Here is a 24,847-nt window from a genome sequence, read left to right as displayed (position 1 = left end):
TTGACCATGCACATAAGAATTTTGTGAAGAGCAAGCCGCTAATAGGTAAGAGTCGCTGGGCCCAATTGAGCTTCAAGTGTAATAATGTTCGAGTGTACAATAATCAAAGCAAATGACTAATGAGAGTAGGCCTCATCAAAAAGCCCGCGGATCAAGTGGGCCGATGGAGGCCCGCCGGCCCTAAGGGCTTTTAGCCCGGCCCGGCCCGTCAAAAAACCCGCAAAAGCCCGCCTAGGTGGGCCGAGGGCCGGCCCGCCTAAAGCCCGCAAAAACCCGGCCCGGCCCGTAGGCCCGGCCCGCCAAAGCCCAGCTAGGCCCGGCCCGTAAAAGCCCGTAAAATATTATATATATATATATATATATATATATGTAGATATGTGTGTGTGTGTTTATAAATATATATACACACACACACTCACACATAGATATATATTTGTGTGTGTGTTTATATATATATATATATATATATATATATATATACATATATATATATATATACGTGTGTGTTATATATATATATAGAAAAGATATATATGCATTACCGCATAATAAATATATATATAGATATATATTATATGTGTGTGTGTGTTTATATATATATATATATAATTATATATATAGATATATATATGTGTGTGTGTGTGTTTATATATATATATAGATATATATATGTGTGTGTGTGTGTGTGTGTGTGTTTATATATATATATATAGATATATATATATATATATGTGTGTGTGTGTTTATATATATATATATATATATATATATGTGTGTGTGTGTGTGTGTGTTTATATATATATATAATATATTTATATATATGTGTGTGTGTGTGTGTGTGTGTGTGTGGAAGTTCTTATAATTCTATTATTCTATATAGAATATGTGAATATATATATATTCTACATATCGGTTGACCAATTCGATCGGATTCGAAAATATGGTGAAATTGGCTAAATTTTGTACCACACTTATAATTTATTGTAATAAACTCATCCAACGGTCGGTTTTTCCATTTTCTTTGAATTGATATGGGTTGCTCTTTGGAGTATATGATATATAAATATAGGTTTATAAGAGTAACTAAGTTTGACCTAGTTGATCGAATTCGAAACGATAACCAAATTGGCTGGATTTTCTACAACCACCATAAAACATTACAATCTCTCAATCGAGCGGTTGGTTTCTCTGAATTCATTTTCCACTTCATGATTGCTTTAGAATGAACCTAAACAATTTAAATACAATGAATATGTCATACAACTTTAGGAGGAAAATTGGTATAGACCAATGTGTTTGTAATTAAAATTAATTTTTTTTATCTTATGTCCACGCACATCCATTGATGGAATATATACAAACGTGATGTGAAAAAATAAGCACGTTTCGAGGTTGTCACGGCATCGGTCAACCAATAAAACATATAAGTGTCTACGGTTGACTAATCCGATCGGATTCGAAAATATGGTGAAATTGGCTAAATTTTTTACCACACTCATAATTTATTGTAATAAACTCATCCAACGGTCGGTTTTTCCATTTTCTTTGAATTGATATGGGTTGCTCTTTGGAGTATATGATATATAAATATAGGTTTATAAGAGTAACTAAGTTTGACCTAGTTGATCGAATTCGAAACGATAACCAAATTGGCTGGATTTTCTACAACCACCATAAAACATTACAATCTCTCAATCGAGCGGTTGGTTTCTCTGAATTCATTTTCCACTTCATGTTTGCTTTAAAATGAACCTAAAAAATTTAAATACAATGAATATGTCATACAACTTTAGGAGGAAAATTGGTATAGACCAATGTGTTTGTAATTAAAATTAATTTTTTTTATCTTATGTCCAAGCACATCCATTGATGGAATATATACAAATGTGATGTGAAAAAATAAGCACGTTTCGAGGTTGTCACGGCATCGGTCAACCAATAAAACATATAAGTGTCTACGGTTGACTAATCCGATCGGATTCGAAAATATGGTGAAATTGGCTAAATTTTTTACCACACTCATAATTTATTGTAATAAACTCATCCAACGGTCGGTTTTTCCATTTTCTTTGAATTGATATGGGTTGCTCTTTGGAGTATATGATATATAAATATAGGTTTATAAGAGTAACTAAGTTTGACCTAGTTGATCGAATTCGAAACGATAACCAAATTGGCTGGATTTTCTACAACCACCATAAAACATTACAATCTCTCAATCGAGCGGTTGGTTTCTCTGAATTCATTTTCCACTTCATGTTTGCTTTAAAATGAACCTAAAAAATTTAAATACAATGAATATGTCATACAACTTTAGGAGGAAAATTGGTATAGACCAATGTGTTTGTAATTAAAATTAATTTTTTTTATCTTATGTCCAAGCACATCCATTGATGGAATATATACAAATGTGATGTGAAAAAATAAGCACGTTTCGAGGTTGTCACGGCATCGGTCAACCAATAAAACATATAAGTGTCTACGGTTGACTAATCCGATCGGATTCGAAAATATGGTGAAATTGGCTAAATTTTTACCACACTCATAATTTATTGTAATAAACTCATCCAACGGTCGGTTTTTCCATTTTCTTTGAATTGATATGGGTTGCTCTTTGGAGTATATGATATATAAATATAGGTTTATAAGAGTAACTAAGTTTGACCTAGTTGATCGAATTCGAAACGATAACCAAATTGGCTGGATTTTCTACAACCACCATAAAACATTACAATCTCTCAATCGAGCGGTTGGTTTCTCTGAATTCATTTTCCACTTCATGTTTGCTTTAGAATGAACCTAAAAAATTTAAATACAATGAATATGTCATACAACTTTAGGAGGAAAATTGGTATAGACCAATGTGTTTGTAATTAAAATTAATTTTTTTTTATCTTATGTCCAAGCACATCCATTGATGGAATATATACAAATGTGATGTGAAAAAATAAGCAAGTTTCGAGGTTGTCACGGCATCGGTCAACCAATAAAACATATAAGTGTCTACGGTTGACTAATCCGATAGGATTCGAAAATATGGTGAAATTGGCTAAATTTTTTACCACACTCATAATTTATTGTAATAAACTCATCCAACAGTCGGTTTTTTCATTTTCTTTGAATTGATAGGGGTTGCTCTTTGGAGTGTAAGATATATAAATATAGATTTATAAAAAAGGGAAAAAAATACAAACAGTGCTCCAACTAAGGCCCGTTCTAAATTTCTATACCCAAGTTTTTGAAACTATCACAATGGTATCCAAAATTGTCAGCCCGACCCAACATTCGTACCTGCCGTCCATGACGGTGTTAACTATCATGCCACGTGCTAATTTTAGAGGGATATTTGGGTCATTTCTTATTTGTCTCCTCCACCAAAGCAAAGTCGCAGATCATCTCCCTCCTCTTGTCGCCTCTCTGGTCTCTGATTCTCTCTCTTCGATTTGTTGTATACCGTGGGTGTTAGATAAAGAAAGTTATATGAGTGTGTTTCTCTTTAAGAGAGGAAGAAAACGGTGTAAAAATTTTGACCGGAGGAGACCAGAGATAGCAACGTAGTGATCGGAAAAGAAGAAAGCAGTTGGGTGCTTTTTTCTTCTGGGCTTAATATCGGGTTTTGGCAGCAAAACCCAGCAACTGGGTAGGAAATGCAGAAGCAAACAAACCTTAATCTAAACACAGAAAAAGAATGGCCAAAAGCCAAACCCAAACAACAAAAAGAAACCCATACAGAAAACAAATTCCAAGGCTCTTTGAGCCATAACCACCCAAGCCACAACCGGAGACAAGACGCCACCACCCAAGCCACCAAGCAGAAACACCATCAGATCAGGGTTGTAAGGCTTGGGAGGTGCCGATTGTGACCTTAATTCCGAACACCAGGAGGTGCCGATTGCGACCTCAATTGTCGTTTCTCCGTTTGCATTCTTGTTCTATTATATTGCATCCACCTCCTCCAACCTCTCAATTGTGTCGTTTCTCAAAGTACAGAGAATCCATCATAAAGAGTCTAAGTAACTACCTTTCATTGGGAGGCTTAATCCAATCATGATCTTCTTCTTCAAAAATTGGTGGCTCTGAAGCCATAGCTTTCTTGGGTAGAGGAATCTCATCATGATCTTCAAATTTGGCACAACAGCACCAACTTCACAACACCACCTCTCTCTCTTCGAAGCAACTTGGCTTGTCTTGAATTTTGTCTCCAGTCTTTACCAACAAGTTGAACATTTTACACAAGCTCAAGAGCTTGCAGCAATGAAATTCCAGAGCTTATTGTGGGCTCGAACAAAAAAGCCAAATCTTTTAAAGCTTTCCTAGAAATACTTGACCCCATTGATCGACCCATCATGCTTGCCATCTCTGTTGTCCTAATCGACTCCGACCCATGTGGCCGAATAGCCTTCAACGTGTCCCAAGTACCTCCACTGTCTTGATTCGACGGGGGTCACCCGTGGAGTGGACTCGCTGCCTGAGTTTGAAGTCTGGGTTTGATTCCAATGAGTCTTGCATTTCTGAAGATCAATTGTTCGAGATGATCATCGCAGTTATGCCGCAAGAGTGGGAAAGGAGAAAGTAACCAGAGTGGTTATTAATTAAGTGAAAAAAAAAACGTTGGGACGGAATTACCCCTCAAAATATGTCACCTGGTATAATAGTTTAACGCCGTCATGGACGGCAGGTACGAATGTTGGGTCGGGCTGACAATTTTGGGTACCATTGTGATAGTTTCAAAAACTTGGGTATAGAAATTTAGAACGGGCCTTAGTTGGAGTACTGTTTGTATTTTTTTCCCTATAAAAAATTAGTGTCTTTAAAAATTTATTTATCAATAAATTAGTATCTATATATAAATATAGATTTTTTTTGGTACAATATAGTTATATAGATATGTTATTTTTGGTTGTATTTGATCATTATCCATTGAATTTCCAAAGCTTGATTAAAAAAAAAATACTTGTGTCTTTAAATATTTATTTATAAATAAATCCCGCAAGGCCCGGCCCAAAAAAGCCCGCAAGGCCAAGCCCGGCCCGGCCCGAAAAAGCCCGCAAGGCCCGCTTTATATGGACGGACTTGGATCCTTTGATTTTTAATAAAGCCCGGCCCGGCCCGGCCCGCAATTATTTAAAAATATAGCAAGGCCCGGCCCAAGCCCGCTATGAATGGGCCGGGCCGGGCCGTTGACGACCCCTAAATGAGAGGTCTACTGCCTTATAAATACAAATGTTTGGAGTTGAAATGCTCATTACATATTTTCACTTTCATCGTCCATTATTACAAATTTGCACGTACACTTCGATTTACAAATGTGCGAGTGAAGGTTGTTTAAAGATGTAAACTTCATCGTATCCCTTCCTACAATCAGAAAGCATATGAAAAATTAGAAGTTAGTAAACTCAAATAAAGAAAATAGTAATGCAGTTTCAAGGGCACTTTTGGCTTACCCTGCCTTCCCACAAAATGTTGGACTGTAATTGTAGATGAGATTGTCGAGGACATCCTGAATAGGTGGCCTGTTTAATGACTTCCTTGCCTCGCTGCATCAAAAATTCAATTGCAATGAGTTTTGGCTTTTCTATCATTCTGGTTGGATAAACCAGGTAACTGTTGTTTCGGTAAGATACTGAATCTAACTTATGTTTGGAATCCCACGAGTTTTTCAGCTCTACGTGTATTCTGAAATTTGATACCTTGAAAAATGAAAAAACTAATAATGCATTTGTACAGTTCTAAACCTAAATTTCAACATCGTCCGATAATTGTTGCATGGCCTCTTCCTTCCTAAAGAGAGTTGTACACTACATATTGAGGTTTAACATAGAAATTTAATCAAAGGAGAACATAAGAAGGATACAGCATAAGCCCTGACCTGATAAAAAGTTTGCTATGTGCTGAGTCACGTGAATGGCATCTTCTGAGTGTGGAATCATCGGTAACCCCCATTCAAAAGCATTTTTCTGCATCATATATGAAATTAACAGATGTATTGGAAACGCTCCAATATGTAAATAACCAAAATATATGAGACAAGAACAGAGGGAGAAGAATACAAAGACTAGTCAGTAGTCTATTCATTTTCTTAATCTACTATTCTTCACTTAATCTGCAGGGTTCATCCAATTATTTATGTTACAATGCAAAGCTTTACTGGCTTTATGGAAATAGTTATTTGAACAAATTCTAAGAATACAAATGTAGCCATATTGCAATTGTTTGAAGTGGGAAAGAAAAATGTTATTTTGTGTTAAATTCCACAATAACACATGTTAGATATCCGTGAAGACACTAATAGATATAAGAACCTCAACATGTTTCCACTTGTAAACAGTGTTTTGTTGTGCTATTGCTGCTATGGCAGACTTAAATAAATTAATAGTCACATACAATCAAAAGACATAACAACATTATAATAATACCTCCGGATGCCATTGGAAGGCAGTCACAGGATAGTGGTATGCATGTACTGTGGAGACATAGACCTGGTATTAATGCTACAAGAATTAGAATTCTTCACGGGAAAAAGGAAATTTTGGAATTGATTTTGGAAAACATGTAACAAGATCCACTACCTTATCATCTTTATCAGTACTGGTTGTCAAGATCTTAAAAAAACTTGATAGATCTTGGCTCTCTTCCAACGTCTCTGGTGAGATACCATACTGTTGCATTGAATCATTGTAAACTCGGGTTACTTTAGAAAACCAATAGTTTGCTTTGTAATCATAATCATATAGATTAAAGCAGGACCAAAACCAAAATGCATAGTTCAGAGAAGCAGAAGCGACAAAAATCCTTGTCTCAAGTCTCAACAACATTCAGCAATGTCATGATATAAGAATCAAATTATTCTCATCAAGCTTTGTCAGATGATAGGCCACAGCTCATCATCATAATGAAACAATCTAAACTTTCTCAGACTATTAATAATTCATTATTTAGAAGAACAAATGAACAAAAAAGCCAATGATATATGTTTTAAAGTGGGTTACCCATCTGAACCCAAAAAAAAAGTGGGTTACGCGTGAAAAAAGAGATAAACAATGCTAAGATTTAACCAGATAATTTATTTTCAGGTGATTATTCAGGACTGTGCTTATAGGCATAGATAATAAAGTTCATTATAACTCACATGGTGGTTTTGCATGACAATACAATCTGTGCTCAACTTTCTAAGCAAATCAGGCGGAAATCTGCAAAACAATCATTCGGAGGTCACAAAAATTAAATCAGCCGGGGTATTCGGTAACCACAGAAGTTTCTACATCAAAATAAGTTTATAAAAATAAGACCATACAACTCTAGATATCAACCATCCTCCCAGTCATGATGAGAATAAATGTCATAACCACTAAACAGAGATAACAAATGGAAATTCACTTGTTCCACCACGAATTCAAGGTAGCTTTTAGAGGCCCAGCAAACAATTAACATGCTGCTTGTACAGCTGTAAAAATCAAAACTATAGTGTTTCGTTTACGCACATGCTCATAGATTTCACAGTTTGTTTCGATAATGGATCATGGATCATGTTAAGGGTGATCAATGCACACTGTTTGAAGAAAAACGTGAAAGACTGACTTAAATATTATTAATAAAAATTTTGTTTAATGAGAGGTAGAGGCCTTGTAAAGCGCAAGTACATACAGCATGAATGGCAAAACCATATTACGAGGTATATACCTTTGAAACACAGTTCCCTCAATATTTGTCTCGGTAAATTGTAAAGTTGATGCCATATCTGCAGCACTGAATGACTCCAGAATTTTCTTGTTCTGTTATGAAGAAAGAAAGAAAGAAAATGGTCATGCATGAAACTGAGACAATTCTATAAAAGGCATTGTTGAGACATATATATAGATAAGAAATACAAAAGTTAAAATTAACACTACATCTAACTGAACTAAGGTGATTCAGATTGACAACGAACAATTGTTCCACAATTTCAACTGTGAATGCAAAGTAGTACATTCAACTTCTTCTAACTCGTGAAAAGGGTGTTTTGTTTTTTGAAGTCTCAAGTTGTATCAACCTAAGAAACCAAAGAAGGCCTTTCACTAGGGTGGGAATAGCACACATGCAGTAAATAGTTGAGATTGTTTCATCATGCATAAGGTGTTACCCAAGAACCAGAAATCCTAGTTTACTTCTCTCAACAATTGAATCATTTAAAGCATCATTGGAAATAATAAAATTGACTGCATTGAATCTGATCATCGAAAGTGATTAGTAGGCATATATTGTACTAAAAAAGGCCAAAAACAAAATGCAATTTGAACTGCAAGAGACTGAATAGTTACAGTGAATTATGAACTGGATGATTTACCTTGCTGATGATCATTGTTAGAAGTTCGAAACCCAAGCAGATGGCATATAATGGAAAATGGTCACCAGCATCATTCTTCTTTAAAATCATCTGCAGACAACAATAAGAGAATAGCTGATATAAGTACTTAAGTAGATACACTGCTTTTGAATAGTGGACATAGATAAATCACTAAGAAAAGCAGTGGAACTATCCTACAGGAAATTTTGTGAAGGGAAGCCTTGAAACTTTTGATGCTAGCTGACCATGACAACAATGCCACGGTTGCAATACATACTCAAACTATCAACATCCCATGTCTCTTCTACCATTCACTTCCAAGCCCCATTTAGCTCTTCGGTCTAACCTGCATAATCAGAATTTTCTTTTGCCTAGTGTAGGCTGTGGTACATAGAAATTATGTTTGATGCTGATGATTTTGGACAGTTACATGATACTAAGCTTAATATCATGTCCATGCATTATGAGCATCACGATATTTATGCTGTGATGACTCATATTAGTCCATTTTGCTACTGGCACCTTGAATGGAAATGGCAGCAGGGTTTAATGCTGGGACCAGCGTGAGCTACTACAAGTGCATTGGGATATTCAAAATGTTTTGCATTGACCAGCATTTCATGCAGAAAGTATGGAATTCTTTGCAAAGAATGTACAGTACCTTAAATATTTTCTCAGCAACTCCATAGTACCGCCCACTTTTAGCCCAGCCTCCAGTGAAAAGCACGCCATTGACCAGATTGAGCTTCTGCAGTGCAGCTGGATATAGTAAGCACATGACCAAACTACCACAGTTCACATTATTCCTCATCCTAAGCAAACGATAGCAAAACTAACATATATACAAATCGAAACAGAGTACATAAAGCACACCATTTGCTGGGCACAAAAGAAAGAGACACAAAACTGAAGTCCACAATGATCAACTTAACTTTTGGTTGAAAGGTAAATCCTTCTTTAGTAGTTCTGTTTTCCATAAAGTGAAAAGTAATAAATAAACAAATAAAAGTGGAATTCTTTAACTAGATAAGAGCATGAACAACTGAACAAAGCAGATTTTGATCTAATAACCAAAAAGCTGAGCTAAAAAACAGAGAATCAACTTCTTCTTCTTCATATAGCTCAAACCGATCACAATCATAGCCACACACTATTCAATTATGAACTTTGATCAAAGCAAAGGAACTATAATCACAAACCAAATTGCAGAAGTGATTGATTACCTGGAAGAGAACATCAGAAGGCTCGTTGTAGATGAGCGGAATAACGCGAGCACCGGCGGATTCAACGAACTTGACGTAGGAGGCGGCGATGTAGGAAGTACCGGTAGCATTACTGAGCCGACCGGAGGCGCCGTCGCCGGGATGGCTGAGAATACCGATCACCGGGCGGTAATTGAGCTTGGGGTCGAGCGCCGTACACCTCTGCGACGAGTCGGAGCCAGCGAGTTGACTCGGGAGCAGAATCGTCGGCGTGGACTGCGCCTTGGCGGAGGTGAGCTCCTTGGAGAGGGAAATCAGGAAGGGGATCCAGAGATAGTTCCACATTTCCGAGCAGCGCGAGGAGGAGGAGGAGGAGGAGGCGGGAACGGCGTCGTTTGGGGCGTCGGAGGAGGTGGACTCGGCGGAGTTGGGAGGAGGGATAGAGGTGGGATTAGCGAGAAAGGGGGAGGGCATTTTGGGGAAGAGGGAAGCGAGTTTGGGTTGGCATGGAGGGAGATGAATTCGATGAAAGAAAGAGAGAAATGGGGGAGATTGTTTATAAGCGAAGGTGTGACTTGTGAGAGCTCAAAGCCTGGAGGAGTGGAGTAGTCTCTCAGTACGGCAATTTGAACGTGGAGTCAAAATTAGTCGGATTAGTATAATTTTAATTTTATTACTCGTGGGATAAATGGCTCTCGCCGTAAACGTGCGACAAAATAGTAGAGAGGTTTTTTTTTTTTTTTTGTCTGGCCAATAATTGAGAGTTTGAGAGACCCGGGACTAAAATAAAGTATGGAAAGATAAAAGGAAAAACGTAATCTTGAGAAACTTTAGCTTTCAACAAAAGATGAGGTGAAATAACTAATTTCTCTCGGACTTTAATAATTTGTACTACTTAGGGGGAGTCATGTTGTTTTGAGATTAAGGCTTTGTTTGGTTCACGGAAGGTAAATCAATTCTCATGTCTTTTTTATGAGGATGGGAAATTAAAATTCTTATCAGGTTTCCTCTCCTATGTTTAGTAAAATAGGAAAAGTATTCAAGAAAGACCATTTGATTTTCCCTCTAGTGTTTGGTTGGTACAGGAAAGGAAAGCAAAAACATGTCATTTAAGATTGCAAGGAGGTCGAGAATAACTTATTTGATATTATTTACCAAAAATTAAAATATCATATTTAATATAAATGATTAAATACCAAAATGATGCATTGGCAATTGGTAGCTTAAATCAAAATGTACATTCCAACAATCGTAAGCATGGTCTACGAAATTCATAATATGATGTCCTGGAAGTTCATTTCTTATACATTTTTAAAAATCCAGTGAACTACATAGTAACTTCCCATTTTGGTGTTTGGTTCACAAAAAATAAAATAAAATTCATTTCTCTTTCTCATGAGATGTGAAATTAAATTTTTTTATGAGTTTTCGTTACTGGGCAAGTAAGAAAATTCAAAACACAGAATAGGAATAGGAAAGTACAGTCTCTTTTCTTGTCCTAATTTGATTAGTAATTACTTTACCCTTATTTTTTAAGAGCATAACATATGTATATATACTAAAAACCTAATCCCACAATTTACAAACCCAACTTCTGTACTCTCTTGCTCTCTTTCACGCACAGAAAACCGTCTATTTGGAAGCTTTATGTACAACCTCGTGCACCCTGTGATTTCCGGTATGATTACGATTTTTACATCAGGATTCCGGAGGAAGATGATCTGGAATTTTGTTGGTCTTTTCTGCTTCTTTCGAGGAAAAGAAGGTTAGTTTTTTGAGTGTTTAGTATTCTCTCATCTCATGTTAACGCTCCAAGCCCTAAGCGATAACCTAACTCCCCAACTTTCTCTCTTTGACACAGACACAGCCGGAGATCCTGGACCAGAAGAGCCGGAGAAGATCCTTGAGCGCCCTCAGTCTCCTGGTATGCTTTTGATTTCTGTAATTTTGTTTTAGGGGAAAGATTATCAGCAATTTCTGTGAGCCTACTTTTGTGAATATAAGGTTTTGGGAGTTCGTCATTACAATCACAGTTTTTTTTTTTTTTTTTTTTTTTAACAGTGGAACCGCAAACAGGCAGCGACGAAGTAAAACCAAAACTTGTGTTTTGTTTGATCTGTAAAGGGAATGGCGACCACGAAACTATAAATTGCCCGGACAAATCAGAGGGATATGTAACCCTTTGTAGGATTTGTGATGACGGTCCATGTGAAAATGAGGATGATCCAGACCACAAGGAAGAACATTATGAATATCTCATGCGTTGTAACTGTTGTGGAGCTATCGGTAAACACTGGGAAGATACCTGCTCTATGAATTCCAGCGACAACGATTGCGACTTTGATCCTCCTTCTTGTCTCCAATAAGGCCAATACCACCTTAGCTAGCTCCTCTTGGATTATTTATTTAGTTTAGATCTACCAAATTCGTAAATCAATTGTACGACGTTGGCTTCAATTTCAAATCTGCTATTAGCTTGTGGTTTATTTGTTTGTTTGATAAAGATCGACAGTCATGATGAAATTCAAACACTATCTAGATGTGTAGCTCGATAGATATTCAGAGTTTGTGTGTGTGTCATTTTAATCCTCATTACAATAGGGAAGAAAACAGTTACATGATCGATAGAAGCTAGTTGTACCGTTATAAATGTTAATATAGAATCATACCCGTCCACCAAAATCACATGGCCATTATATACAAAAACATAAACAGGCAGTGCCAATAATTCATTATCTTAGTCTGTTATCTGTACAAGTGTATTATCATATGTTTATTGTTTTATACATCAAACCATACAACAGACACTAATACCTGGATCAAAGCTGTGGTAGATATGAAAATTTTGTTCTCTGTCATGGTCAGGTTCCAATCGATCTGTAGGTAAAAGCCAAGAAGATGGCAGAAGATATCATACTGGATTTTTCCAAGAACTCAAACATGGCAGTCATGATCTTACAGTATAGTTGAATCCTGGGTTTTTATACCTCAGCTTTAAATGGTTTGTTATGTTCAGCTGCTTAATCGGAAGCAGTATAGAGCATGCTGTGAATTCAACTGAGAATTTAATGTCCTGATAGTTCATTCAAGAAAAAGGTCATGTCCAGAGTAGTACCTTTAATATATAATACCCTTATAGCAAGTGATTTTCCAAGCCAAAATCAGTAGCAAAGACAAGTAAATCTTTTCACACCTGCAAGATCAAGACCAATTAATGAACAAAAGTAACAAAATACCAAAATAACAATAATGTGGTTAGATAAGCTTTAAAAAGTGGAATATGAACAAAAGAATTAGCATTCATGAATTTTGGAGATCGTATGATTAAGTTATGAATTTTACAATTTCGATCGATTTCGATAGTTTGATTTGTGATCTGTGCCAATCGGATCGTCTAATCGACTTGTAGTTTTTATATAATGATCGTAGGACTGTTCCGATAACTTTATGTGGTCACGGGTGAAGATCCGACCATTGGATCTTCAGATAAGTGCATTTTTGAATTGTACGCTAAGTTAATTATCGTATTTAGTTAGGTAATTGACGGTTTGAGTTGGTGGACGATTGTGAACTGTATTTTAAGCTGTTGAGAAGACACAGCGGGATTGGAGGTGAGTAAATCTCACATGGTTCATTTACAATTCAAATTTCCTTATTTCACAATTAATTGTTATGTGTGAGAAAATGATTTTAAGAAAATGAGATTTAAAGTATATAAGAAAATGAATTTCTTGGTTTTACTATGTGTAAACTATAGTTGGTATTAGTGGTTATTCCTGAGTGGATGATTACATATATATATATATATATATATAGTTGGTATTAGTGGTTATTCCTGAGTGGATGATTACGTGTATATATATATATATATATATATATATATTTACGTCATTTTATACGGAATGGTGTGACATTGAAATATGTGGTTTTTTGATGATTCATTTATATACTTGAATGAAAGATTTATTTGCCATGAATATTATGATAATTGGTATTGTTGTGAGTATGATTTGGGTGAAGACGTGATATTGTGAATCGGGTGGGATTCTGTTTATATTTTGTTATGCGGACTGAAATGTCCAGAGTTCGATGGTTATAATAACCAGAGTGTTTTGTTCTGAGGGCAGAAATGTCCAAAGTTCGACGGTTATCATTGTGATAAACGAAGTATTTTTGTTCTCCGGGCAGAAATGCCCAAAGTTCGACAGTTATAGTAGTAACCGAAGTATATCGGATGCTTGCACCTGGGCCAAGGTGACAGGTAACGATTCAGATAGAGCTCTAGTCTGTTGTGGGAGTACGGTCATGGTGGTAACTAGGTTATTGTATTGTGAGTACTTTGTGCCACGTGAGTTGGGTTGTTGATTAAATTGCTGGGGTTGTTGTGTGTGTTCAGTTTGTTGGATTGTTTTACTTGAATTAAAAGAATTGTGATTTAATAAATCAACCGTTCATTTCTTATTTACACACGAGCTTTGCAAAAAGCTTACAGGGTTTTGTGTTTGCAATCCCGGTACACTATTCAAACGGTGCAGCAGATAACCCTGCAGGTCAGGAGTATCAGGGTGGAGATCGAGCGGAGTACGGCATCGGTGATAAGTGCTGCACTTAACCTATTTTGGTGTGGTTGTAGACTCTTTCGGACTTAAGATTTTATTTATGTTGGTTTGTGAGACGTTGGTTAAGAAAAAATTCAGGACGTTATTTGTATTGGTTATTATTCATGTTTCGGATTTGAATTTGTTATTCAAAATTCGGGGCATGACAATAACTATGTTTAAATCCAAATTGTAATGTGGACTGAAAGTTGTGAATTTTCCCCAGAATTTTGCAATTGGATTGGTTATCCATGCTTTTATTTCTAACTACATACTGAAAGAAATGTAAAAGTAGTAGTAAAAATTTAAAAAGGAATCTTTAAACATTTCCTATCTATTACCAGATGTAATACAAAATAAATTTTTCACACTTTGGCTGTACCTAAATGCTGGACATGTAGTGACAGGTATGGAATGTGGATTTAACCCACTTGGTGAGGTAATCTCTCATTCCCATTCAGTTTGTTGATGGCAGTGATGTTATGTATTGATTATTTGAGTAATTTACACTTTAAAGAGTTTATATAAAGCAACGGGCAAAATTTTCAGTCTGTTAAATCACTGAATATGTATATATATGTGTCTAGTTGGTATGTTTTGTTTGTGTTTTTTTGTGTGAACTGAAATATATGTCCAATTTCTAAATTATTTATATGTTTTTGTGCAGGTTCTTTGTTTGGTGAAGACTTGATTGTGCAAACAACAAACCTTTGCAACTTTTTGGGAATTGATACAATTTTTGTATCAAACATTACAAGGTTTTTGGGAATTGATGAGGACTCGATCAGTTCTTGTATCAAATCAGTTTTTGTAGCCTCAGTGCCTCAGTGCAATTAATCAGTGAGATTGAGGAACTGAGAATGTGAGTTTGAGACTTGAGTTTATGTGGGATTTGTAATTATTTGTATTAACTTAGGTTCTGAAATATCAAAGTACTCAGTGATGTTTTTTTTTTTTTTTTTTTTTAATTTTATAATTAGCAAAATTTGGTTTTATGTGAGTTAGACAAAAGCCCGACCTGACCCTATTCGGAAAGGCTGGCCCGGCCCAGCCCTTTTGGCCCTTGCAAAACGGGCCTTAAGGGCGGGTAAGGGTTTGCATTTTGAGGCCTCAGCCCGGCCCGACCCTACCCTAAGCCCTAAATTTTAGGGTAGGGCTGGCCCTAGCCTGACCCATGATGAGGCCTGTGTCAAAGTAAAGCCAAATGTTAAAAAAGTGCCACATTCCAAAATCAAGACCACTGATAAATTTTACAACCTACGAAAAAACAAAAGGCACCCAAAAGGAAAGACCTCCTATAAATCACTTGCTGCCAGTAATATTTTTTTTTTTAAGAGAATTTATTCAATATTAAACTCCATAGCTAAGAAATAAAATAAGAGGATAAAGAACAATGAAGCAGTAATATAGAAAAGGAGGCAGCGCTGCACGTACCCATGAAACCAGAAGGATAAGTCTTATCAGTCCGGCCTAACGTTCCCATCGACCAAAACATGACTTTGCATCAAGATGGCAATGACCTCACGGTATGTCAAAGCATACTTCAACAAGTTTCGCAAGATAATGATCAACGAAAGACATTATCTGGATTTGTGAGAGGTCCAGTGAGGGCTTGGGGGCCTAGACAAGTATAATTCTAAAATTCAATCAACACATTGAACATTATCATATGAAAAAGAACAACACAATATACACATTCAACTCACACAAAAAACAGATCGCACTACAAAATATACTTTCAAATGCACCACCCAATTCGCCATAGTAGACTTTGTTAGACTCCAGCCACCGAAATTCAGTCACCGATCGCCAGACTCCGGTCACCTATTGCCAGCTGGACTTCCCCGAAAACCTCACCGGAGGTCACCAAAAATGTCGTCGATGATCTCATAGGTCATTAAAGACTTATATTGCCCTATAATAAAATAGATTTTTATTGGGGGGCAATAAAAGTTTATTGGAGGCTAAACAACCAATAAAATTTGGGCATTTGGAAGGGGAGGCTAATCTCCCTAAAAAATTAGAGAACTAAATATTTGATTGAGGAAGACAACGAGCAGATTAAGGGCACGTTTACTTACTTGGAATGGGAGGTAATGATTACGGGGTAAAACTAATCATACGTTTACTAACACATAAAGAAATCGGAATGATTCCGGATAAAAATATTCATGCGTTTACTAACACATGAAGGAATCAGAATCGGTGTAGGTCTCACCTCCTTATAAGGAATCAATTCCTGAATACTCAGGAATTTAATTACGAAGGGGGGGGGGAGGGGGGTTTAGGAATCAACTCCTCCAGAATCAATCCAATTCATGATTATTTTTCATTCCAAGTAAGTAAACGTGTCATAAATTAATTCAAAATACTTTATTGGGGTGCAATAAAACCAATAAAGTTTGGGCATTTAAAAAGGGGACTAATCTCCCTAAAATTAGACAAATAAAACTTTGATTGAGGAAGAAGATGAGAATATTACATCAATTCAAAATCTTTTGTTGGGGGGTGGGGGCAATAAACTAATAAAATTTGGGTATTTGAAAGGGGGACTAATCTCTATAAAATTAGACAAATAAAACTTTGATCGACGAAAATGGAGAGATGATATCAATTCAAAGTCTTTCATTCAAAATCTTTTATTGGGGGCCTTAAAAATTTATTGAGGGGCAACAAAACTTTTACAGACCCTCAATAGAAGAATTTTATTGGAGAAAGAAAACTCTTTAACACCCAACAATTATCTCTAAAGGCCAAAACCCAAAATAATTGCATTACATTTGCACCAAGCCTTTACCAAGACTTACCCAAAAGCCAAAACCCAATAGCAATTTTCATTTGAAAAAATAATATGCCGGCCAAAGAAAGACAACATGATTATTAGCTACTACGAATCCTACCATTTTGTACACTTGGCTGTTGAATTTTCCTCACTTGATTCAAATAAGAACAACATGATTATTAGCTACTACGAATCCTACCATTTTGTACACTTGGCAGTTGAATTTTCCTCACTTGATTCAAATAAGAATATAAGATACCACCCTAGAAGATAGAATGCCTCCTGTGTCTTGATGAATCAGACTTGGAATCACCAGGAACTACAGAAGTTGGGCTCTGAGAACTCCCAGAAGCAAGGTGGGCAATGAATGAAAAATTCAATCTTTGTGCATATAATGATTAAACCCCAACGTCAGAATCATTCTATATGTCAATGACTCAACATACGGATCTAGCAGATTCATTGGGACATTTACACAAACAAGTGGTGTGCAAAATTGGACTAGATGTCGCTGCCAGTAGAAAATAAATAAAATTCCTGGGAAAGAAAATTTCAAACCCATTCCAAAATCAAACTTTCTCCATCATTACGGCGAAAATGTCAGTGGCGGTGACGACGACGCCTTCCTTAGCGAGTGGGATAGCGAGACAACCGGCGTCACAGACGGTGACGCTACCAAGCGAACCTTCTTCTCGCCGTAAATCTTCTTCCACCGCTTAAACCCTGACTTGTTCAAGTAGTCCTTGATGACGGCCTCGAGCTTTGCTCCAGTTCGTGCATCGCTTCCGATTTCCAGAGAGAAAAAGAGAGGCCACGTAATCGGCGTCGTCGGAGAGGCCGTGGAGCTACGGTTCGCGCGTCGCTTCCGATTTGCAGCCAAACAGACAACTTAACTGTCCATTTTTAATAGAAATAGCTAGCATCGACAAGAGCATGAGGAGCCAGTATTTAGAGCCACACCATTGAATTCCAAGTCCAAATACCAAAATGGAGACCCCAGCCCCAATTAGAGGAGTTTGTAAGTCGTCCTCCACTGCAGCACAACCACCGACCACCATTACTGTGAATCATCTTCAAACTTAGCTTGTCGACAAGCAGATCGATGAATTAGCGATTCCACAAGACACGATCTCATCAAATTCTCAATTCACAACTTCACATACTACGAATAGCAGCTATCCATTAAATCGATAGTTTTGTTTGTTTTTCACTACTCTAGATGGATCAAACAATTTGGTGTTGAATGGATGTATGGTGTACTTGTCTTTTACATAGTTGGCTGAATGGGATTCAGTACGGAATGATGAATTTTTATACACGTTCGCACACAAATAAAAATATCAGCAGATTTTTGGATTTGTAATAAATTTATTTAATTATTGACAATACCAATAAAATTAATGACCACATACAAAGTTGGTTGTCAAAAGATTACATGCAATACAGTAGTATATTATATTGTTAAAAATTTTGAAACAATGGGTTGTCTAAAAGTTGCAATATGTACTGCCCATGAGGGAGGGAGAGAGAGAGAGAGAGCTAAACGAGAAAGAAGCTAGCATGCGGCATGCCAAAGCTCACGCAGAAAATTTGAATAACATGCCAGCTTAATACAAAGATTATTATAACTCAAGTCAAATTAAAAATAAACAAATTGTCCAACTCTGAATGTTATTAAACTAAAGAAAGAAACCCAAAAAGTTCCACAATAGCAAAGATCGACTAACCCACGCTTCATTAATTTTGAGAGTATGAACCACTATCTACCTGTTTTTGGCGATACTAAAGTCTCCACGTATAATTTGGGCATTATGTAATAGTCATGAATAAGACGCCTATATTTCTTTTGACGGTTTTCCTTGGGATTATACAATACCAATTGGTTCCACTCGCTTCTATTGCTGATCCGATTCATCAAAACTTTATCATCCTCTAAAACCAAAATCGGTTCATAATCAAAAATATGACAAGGAGATAGACTAGAAGAAGGAATTTGAACAACTATAGTCCAAGATTCATTCACCCCATATTCGTTCAGCACCCATATTGTAAATGCAATACCTGTTTGGGATGTATGACGCTTGTAATCATAAAGATATAGGAAGAGACAGTTGCCAATAGTTTTCCCAATACCAAGGGAGACTTCTTTCCTCCTCCAAATATCGGGTGGTGGCAACTCCTGAAATTTCTCCTCCACCAGATCAAAAGAGATTATTGTGAATTTTGACCGACTGTCCTCTAGCCAATGTAGAGCTCCGTTCAATAAGCACCCCTCCCCACAAAACCTTCCAACGTACTCGGACTGTTCAACAATCTTCCATGAGCCGGTTTTTAATGTAAAGACTGTAATTTCGGTTTCAAGGCCTACTATGACCTTGTAATCTTCATTGGTGGAATCATAACCAAATCCAAAAAACTGACGATTTCTAGTTTTAATTTGTTCCGGTAACTTGTATGTATCTTGAGTAGAAGGGTTCCATAAGATAAGATCACCTCCCTCGTCTTCTTCCCGGCATATCAAGCCATTGCAGGAACCCAGAACCCATAATCTTGGTGCTTCTGGTAGGACGGTATATCCCACCCGATCGTCATCCTTTAATATTGCTTCGAAGTCTATGGATCTGGTGGGATTGACTGTCTCAAGAAGCTTCAACCTGTTGTTGTATGTGCTGATGTGCTTCCTAGCAAAATAGGGATCAGAGATCAAAGCAAGCCATGACTTGCATACACAACGAAACCGTAGTAAAGATTTGGCTGGAAGCCGCGACAGTATCTCAACAATTAGGTCATCGTTAATATAACCATCCCATGAGGGAGAGGGGTTGCTCAAAGCACCTTCAAGCCCTACATATGTCGCTCGTCTGGTGATGGAATCCCAGCAACGGGAAAGAACGCCATAGCATGATAAAGAGATGAAGATGATGTTCCCCATTGCGCTTGTGGAAGACTTCTAGAAAAACAAAGAGATCGAAAGCACGCAATGGGAGATTATTTATAGGAGATATTTATGAAGTTTTGCCGACCTCGATCCTTTTCCTAGTCCATTTTAGGTTCTGGGGCCTGTTACTTTCCTAAAACCATAGTGGGAGTTAATTGTCTGTTAACAGCGCGTGGGGTATAAACGCTGACAGAACAGTGGCAAACCAAAAAAGCCCTGTTTGACTTGGTAAATTTTTTTTTTTACCAGTCTGATTGCTTTTGACATATGATTAGGGCTGTTTTCAGTTTTCACGTTCTCACTCACCTCGACGCCTCCAAACTCCAAACCGAAGCCCAGCAAAAAAAAAAAAAAACCGTAGATCTGCAACATCGCCGGTGAAATTAGATTCGAGTGTTGGTGTTAAAGAAGGAACAGTTATTGGGCTTGACGAATGAGCATGGAAATCGAGAAGATTGATAGAAAGATCCGAGATTGTCATCGGCGTCCATCGGAAGACCGCAGATCGGCGCTGAGGAAGGAAAAGATACCGGGCTTGAGCCTTTGAGAAATTTAGAAGTGATCATACTGGTATGTGTTTTTGATAATGGCATATGTTTTTGATTCATGAACTGGTTTTCAGTATACTATAATGATGGAGTTTTAATTTTTTTTGACTGGAGGTGTTAAAGTTAGTTCCTTTACATTGAGCAAGTGATCGAAGTTGTAGTCGAAAGAAGAACATGAGAGATTGGTCTGGGTTTGCCCCCAAAACGCGTATGGATCTCTCTGCCATTTCCCCAAGTTTGAGACTTTGTACTCGCCTTGACTGCCGGTATGTCATCATTTAATTTTCTCTATTATTCTTTAGTTTCTGTATTCTGTTAGGATCGTTGCATCAATTATTGCTGTGCTTGATCTGGATTGCTGCAATTAGGGTTCGTTGCATCAATATGAAATTTATTGATTTTGATTTCTTCAATTGGAGTTTTAGATCAGTAGGGTTTGGATTTGAGTAATTGGGTTTTGTTTGATTGGGGGTTGCTGAAAAAGGGGAGAGAGGAGTGGGATACGCCTTCTTCTGCATTATTCATTCATTCTTCAATTGCAGTAGTCATACTCAGATTGATTAATTTTGTTTTGTAGGGAGATTGCTTATGAATTAATAACAAATTACATATAAGTTATTGACAAAAGATGACTTAACAGATACCTCCTTTATTATTAAATTAAGACTTATTCTAAAAGATAGCTAGCAGCTAAAGGAATCAATATTGATGCTTCCTTTATGTATATATTCTCCTGTGTGTTTCTTTATTCCAAAACCTGAGGGAGATGGATCGACTTTAGCAGGACAGGACCGTTTTGGTTTTTTTTGGTCTCCTGCGTTCTTAATTCCTGAAACTTCTAAAGTGATATTATTCTCTTTGTATCTATATAGGATAGGATTAGTTGCTAACATTGCTTCTGGGTTTTGTACTTTTAGGCTACTTATAGAAGTTCTTTTGCATTTTTATTATTCTTAGGCTCTATAGTTTAGAGGAGGAAAAATCACATTTGCTCTGGATTTGGTCTAATGGTTATTTGCGTCTCAGGGTTTTGTTTTGTTTTGATTGCGCAAGAGTTTTGGTATTATTTTTATAACAATAACGAGAAGCTCTCAGGGTTTTGTTTTGATTGCAGAAGAGTTTTGGTTTTTTTTATTATTTTTTTTTTTGGGAATCACAACCCGATTTGTTTGTAGGTTTTGGTATGTTTTTCCCCCCGGGGTTTCTGGGTTTGCTGTGTTTGCATGATTTTTGGGATCATTTGAACTATGGGTTTGATTGTATGAGCTTAATGTCTCTGTTCAAGGTGCGCAAAGTGGTGGATATATAGAATTTCAGATTAAATCTCCTCCAACACAGCAGAGTGCATAGTCTGTTTGAAACTATTAAAAATGGCCGATGAAGCCAACAGAGCTGTATGCCCCTCTTTATCCTTTCTCAATTCTCCAATTTCTTTACTTGCTAGCTATTTACCATAGTCAATATTTTACAGGCATTCATGGAGATTCAAGTCGCATGATGAGCTCACCACCAAACTGAAGCAGTTTTTTTTTTACCCACTTCAGTACAGATATATCAAATATGGTGAAATCGTGACTTATTAATGGAGAATTCAAATAGATTTAAGGTGCAGAACATATAGGTAGTATTAATCATTTCAAGATGCTAATGCTGGTGGTATTAATCAAATAAGCTGAACTAGCCGCCGCTCTAGCAGCAAGAAAGGGTCATCCTGTAGAAAATGATACCGATGCGGTATGAATATCAATTTCTTGAGTAAGTGACAGCGCACCACCTCTTTTAATCTTTTCTTATTGTTAAAACATACCCAAAAGAGAAATTCGTGGTAGTAGTTAGAGTATATTGTTTGAATGGTTATTGATGAATTGGATTCAGACCAGTTACTGATAAAGTACTTTTCGATGCAGGATGCTGATCAGCTTTTGGAATCTAAAAGGAAGGATTCATTGATATCGGTACTTATTGTTAAATTTGACTCCTTTACATCTGAGTATTCCTGTACTTCCCCCCTCTCTCTAATTATGGTGATGAACTTTCAGCTTTTATAGAAGTGTGTGTTAGGTGTCTTCTGTCAAAGGAGTTTCTTGCTTCATGTAATTGCAATCCCAAGGTTATTTTCTCTTGAATGCGTGTACTCAGGGTGTGTTCTGATAATTGGTGCAAAAACTTGGTGATGCTTTGGTTTAATTTTTAGCCTGAAGTTGAGTTAATGCACGTTTGTTTTCATTTGGTTGGTATGTGTATGAGAGATTTCACCTGTGTGATGTAAATGGAGATGCAAATGTTCTTGGTCGACCAGATACAGTGCAATATATATCTATATATCCCATATATACGCATGCATGATTCCTGCACTATGTATATCAGGTTCATTGAATGACATATTTTAAAATGAAGAACCTAGCTTTGAATTAGCTAATCAGCTTCACCATTAATGGGTGCCATACTGCCATTAGTTTTAAATCTTTAGGCAATTAGGATTTAAGTGTTTGTGAACTGAATGAAATTCTACACACACACATGTTGCCACACACCTGTCTTGATGACTATAACACATAACCAATGTTATATGTTTGAGACTTAGCATAGATACGGACTGAACTTTCAGCATTCTTGCCAACTTCATCTCTGTAGAGTTAACTCCTTTAGGTTCCATAATGCACTCAAGTGCTTATCTTTGTAAAGTTCTGTACAAGCCTACGCTGCACTAACGTTTTTTGTTGCTAATATGTAGAATTTCATGTTTTTAAATTGAAGTGATTCTGAAGTTGCTGTGTGTGTTTTAGGTACTCTCCAACATTTTTAATCCTTTCTTTGTCTTATTTAGGTACTATCTGGCATGCAATCCAGATCAAGTATGCTTTGTTCTGTCAGTCTGGCATTCAATATGATTCAGTAAGAGTTGGTAGCTTTCCTAATATATTCCATGTTTTTGGTTTTGGGTGTGGCTTTCATGTGCATAACATATTGAAACATAACAAATTAACCAGCTAACATTAACATTGTTTACATCCCAAATATATCTGCTGCAGGGCATTAATCTCCAGATTTGTAATACATAACGGTCGGTGGTACCAAGCATGTCCACACTGTTTTCGACAACTGAAAAAGAAGAACAACGATCTGCTAATCTGTCTGGAACACAACATGCAAGTGCCTCTTCCATGGTAACAACTTCCTCCTAACTACATCATAATGTGGGGGCTTTTGACCATTGGAGCAGTGCTCAATTTTCTTGGATGTGGATTGCTTTGGCTTAGTCTCACAAAAGATTGCTGCTTTGCCTTTGTGGGTAAACTACTCTTCAATCAAGTTTGAATCTTGATCATCAAGTCTGATTTTGGGTTGTTTCCGTGTATCGCTTTCCCTTTTTTGTTTCATTCTGATATGTTTTGTCTGATAACCTTGATTACTGAGCTTAATTCATTACTGCATTTTATATTTATGTTTAGCACTTCTGAAATGAAATTTTTGAGACAGAGATTACAAAGGCTTTCTGCTATCACTATTCTATTTGTTAAACCTGTATAAGTTGTTAGGATTCATAAATTCTTGATCCATGTTCTCTGTCCTTGAAAAGGATAGTGCTTGGCATCACACTTGAATAAGGAGATTTACTAAGGCTGTCGTGGTTGTGAGTCCAAAGGAAAACTAATGTACTGCTTGCTTATACTGCTGTCATCAAAACAAGGTCGGAGTTGCTGCATAACACTGATTTTGTGTATTTACACTTCCTCACTATAGTTTCTAGCCGAACCTAAATTTGTACAACTAGTGTGGTTGTTGAGCAGCAAGCTCTGAGATCCCTACTTGTGTATATATATGTACAGAGTATTTTTGCATGGTTGCACCATTCGAAAAGGTTTGAATTATGGCAGTTCCTTTTTCTTATCAACTCTTGTATCACTCTTGAGGTTTCCTCAATTCAGTTATATTTTGCTCATCTTCATTGTTGTGGTTTATAATTACAAAAAGATAGCTTTGGATGGATCAAAGCGGCAAATTTGCACAGGTCCGTGCAAAAGTTTCACGAAGTTACCCTGTCAACAATCCAAATAGTTACCAGCAAATGGAAGTTGATTGATTGACTATTTGACAAACACAAAGGAAACTAAAATTGTTGACAGCATTACAGGCATAGAACAGAAGACTTCACTTAAGTCATATGGTATCCTGTGCATGTACGACTATTTTCCACGAGCCTATTCTTCGTGTTCCAACACTAGATCATTCCGACAATTCCATCCAATAATCATTCTTCCAAATATGTCCATATATATACTGATGTGATCAGTGTCTTACAGATGGAGCCCATGTTGCCTCTCTGTAGGTCGCACACCTTGGCCTCTTCTCTGTCTTTCACTCTGCTTTATCTATCTACTGTTGTGCAGACTCGAATGGATGAGAAGCTTACCCAACATCAGTTTGCTCAAGTAACATCTAAAATCACAGTAGA

At 36.9% G+C, this 24,847-nt stretch overlaps 3 protein-coding genes across 3 annotated transcripts; 1 reads left to right on the top strand and 2 right to left on the bottom strand.

Moving 5' to 3' along the window:
- Positions 1–5,214: 5,214 nt before the first annotated feature.
- Positions 5,215–10,156, bottom strand: LOC112168389 (gamma-glutamyl hydrolase 2). The gene is made up of 10 exons (XM_024305511.2): positions 9,547–10,156; positions 8,985–9,071; positions 8,324–8,413; positions 7,681–7,772; positions 7,130–7,190; positions 6,570–6,659; positions 6,417–6,479; positions 5,875–5,957; positions 5,445–5,543; positions 5,215–5,355 (listed from the first exon to the last, which is right to left on the bottom strand). Exons 1-10 carry the CDS (start codon positions 9,997–9,999, stop codon positions 5,301–5,303), a joined length of 1,173 nt encoding a protein of 390 aa, XP_024161279.1. The 5' UTR covers positions 10,000–10,156; the 3' UTR covers positions 5,215–5,300.
- Positions 10,157–11,114: 958 nt separating this feature from the next.
- Positions 11,115–12,051, top strand: LOC112202549. Its single transcript, XM_024343558.2, has 3 exons — positions 11,115–11,290; positions 11,387–11,449; positions 11,587–12,051. The coding sequence occupies exons 1-3, from the start codon at positions 11,173–11,175 to the stop codon at positions 11,889–11,891; spliced, it is 486 nt and encodes a 161-aa protein (XP_024199326.2). The 5' UTR covers positions 11,115–11,172; the 3' UTR covers positions 11,892–12,051.
- A 6,602-nt stretch (positions 12,052–18,653) lies between these two features.
- Positions 18,654–20,273, bottom strand: LOC112203476 (F-box/kelch-repeat protein At3g06240). Its single transcript, XM_024344443.2, has one exon. It carries the CDS (start codon positions 19,835–19,837, stop codon positions 18,665–18,667), a length of 1,173 nt encoding a protein of 390 aa, XP_024200211.2. The 5' UTR covers positions 19,838–20,273; the 3' UTR covers positions 18,654–18,664.
- Between the last annotated feature and the right edge of the window lie 4,574 nt (positions 20,274–24,847).

The sequence above is a fragment of the Rosa chinensis genome, chromosome 5, assembly GCF_002994745.2.
Source record: "Rosa chinensis cultivar Old Blush chromosome 5, RchiOBHm-V2, whole genome shotgun sequence".
Classification (NCBI taxonomy): domain Eukaryota; kingdom Viridiplantae; phylum Streptophyta; class Magnoliopsida; order Rosales; family Rosaceae; genus Rosa; species Rosa chinensis.
This window is presented reverse-complemented; position numbering and strand designations above follow the sequence as displayed.

Coding starts and splice junctions, on each gene's coding strand:
- LOC112168389 (XM_024305511.2), bottom strand. CDS start 9,999: ATGCCCTCCCCCTTTCTCGCTAATCCCACCTCTATCCCTCCTCCCAAC. Junction 9,072..9,546: donor CTTCTGATGTTCTCTTCCAG/GTAATCAATCAC, acceptor GCTGCACTGCAG/AAGCTCAATCTGGTCAATGG. Junction 7,191..7,680: donor GAGGGAACTGTGTTTCAAAG/GTATATACCTCG, acceptor ATTGTTTTGCAG/ATTTCCGCCTGATTTGCTTA.
- LOC112202549 (XM_024343558.2), top strand. CDS start 11,173: ATGTACAACCTCGTGCACCCTGTGATTTCCGGTATGATTACGATTTTT. Junction 11,291..11,386: donor CTTCTTTCGAGGAAAAGAAG/GTTAGTTTTTTG, acceptor TCTTTGACACAG/ACACAGCCGGAGATCCTGGA. Junction 11,450..11,586: donor TGAGCGCCCTCAGTCTCCTG/GTATGCTTTTGA, acceptor TTTTTTTAACAG/TGGAACCGCAAACAGGCAGC.
- LOC112203476 (XM_024344443.2), bottom strand. CDS start 19,837: ATGGGGAACATCATCTTCATCTCTTTATCATGCTATGGCGTTCTTTCC.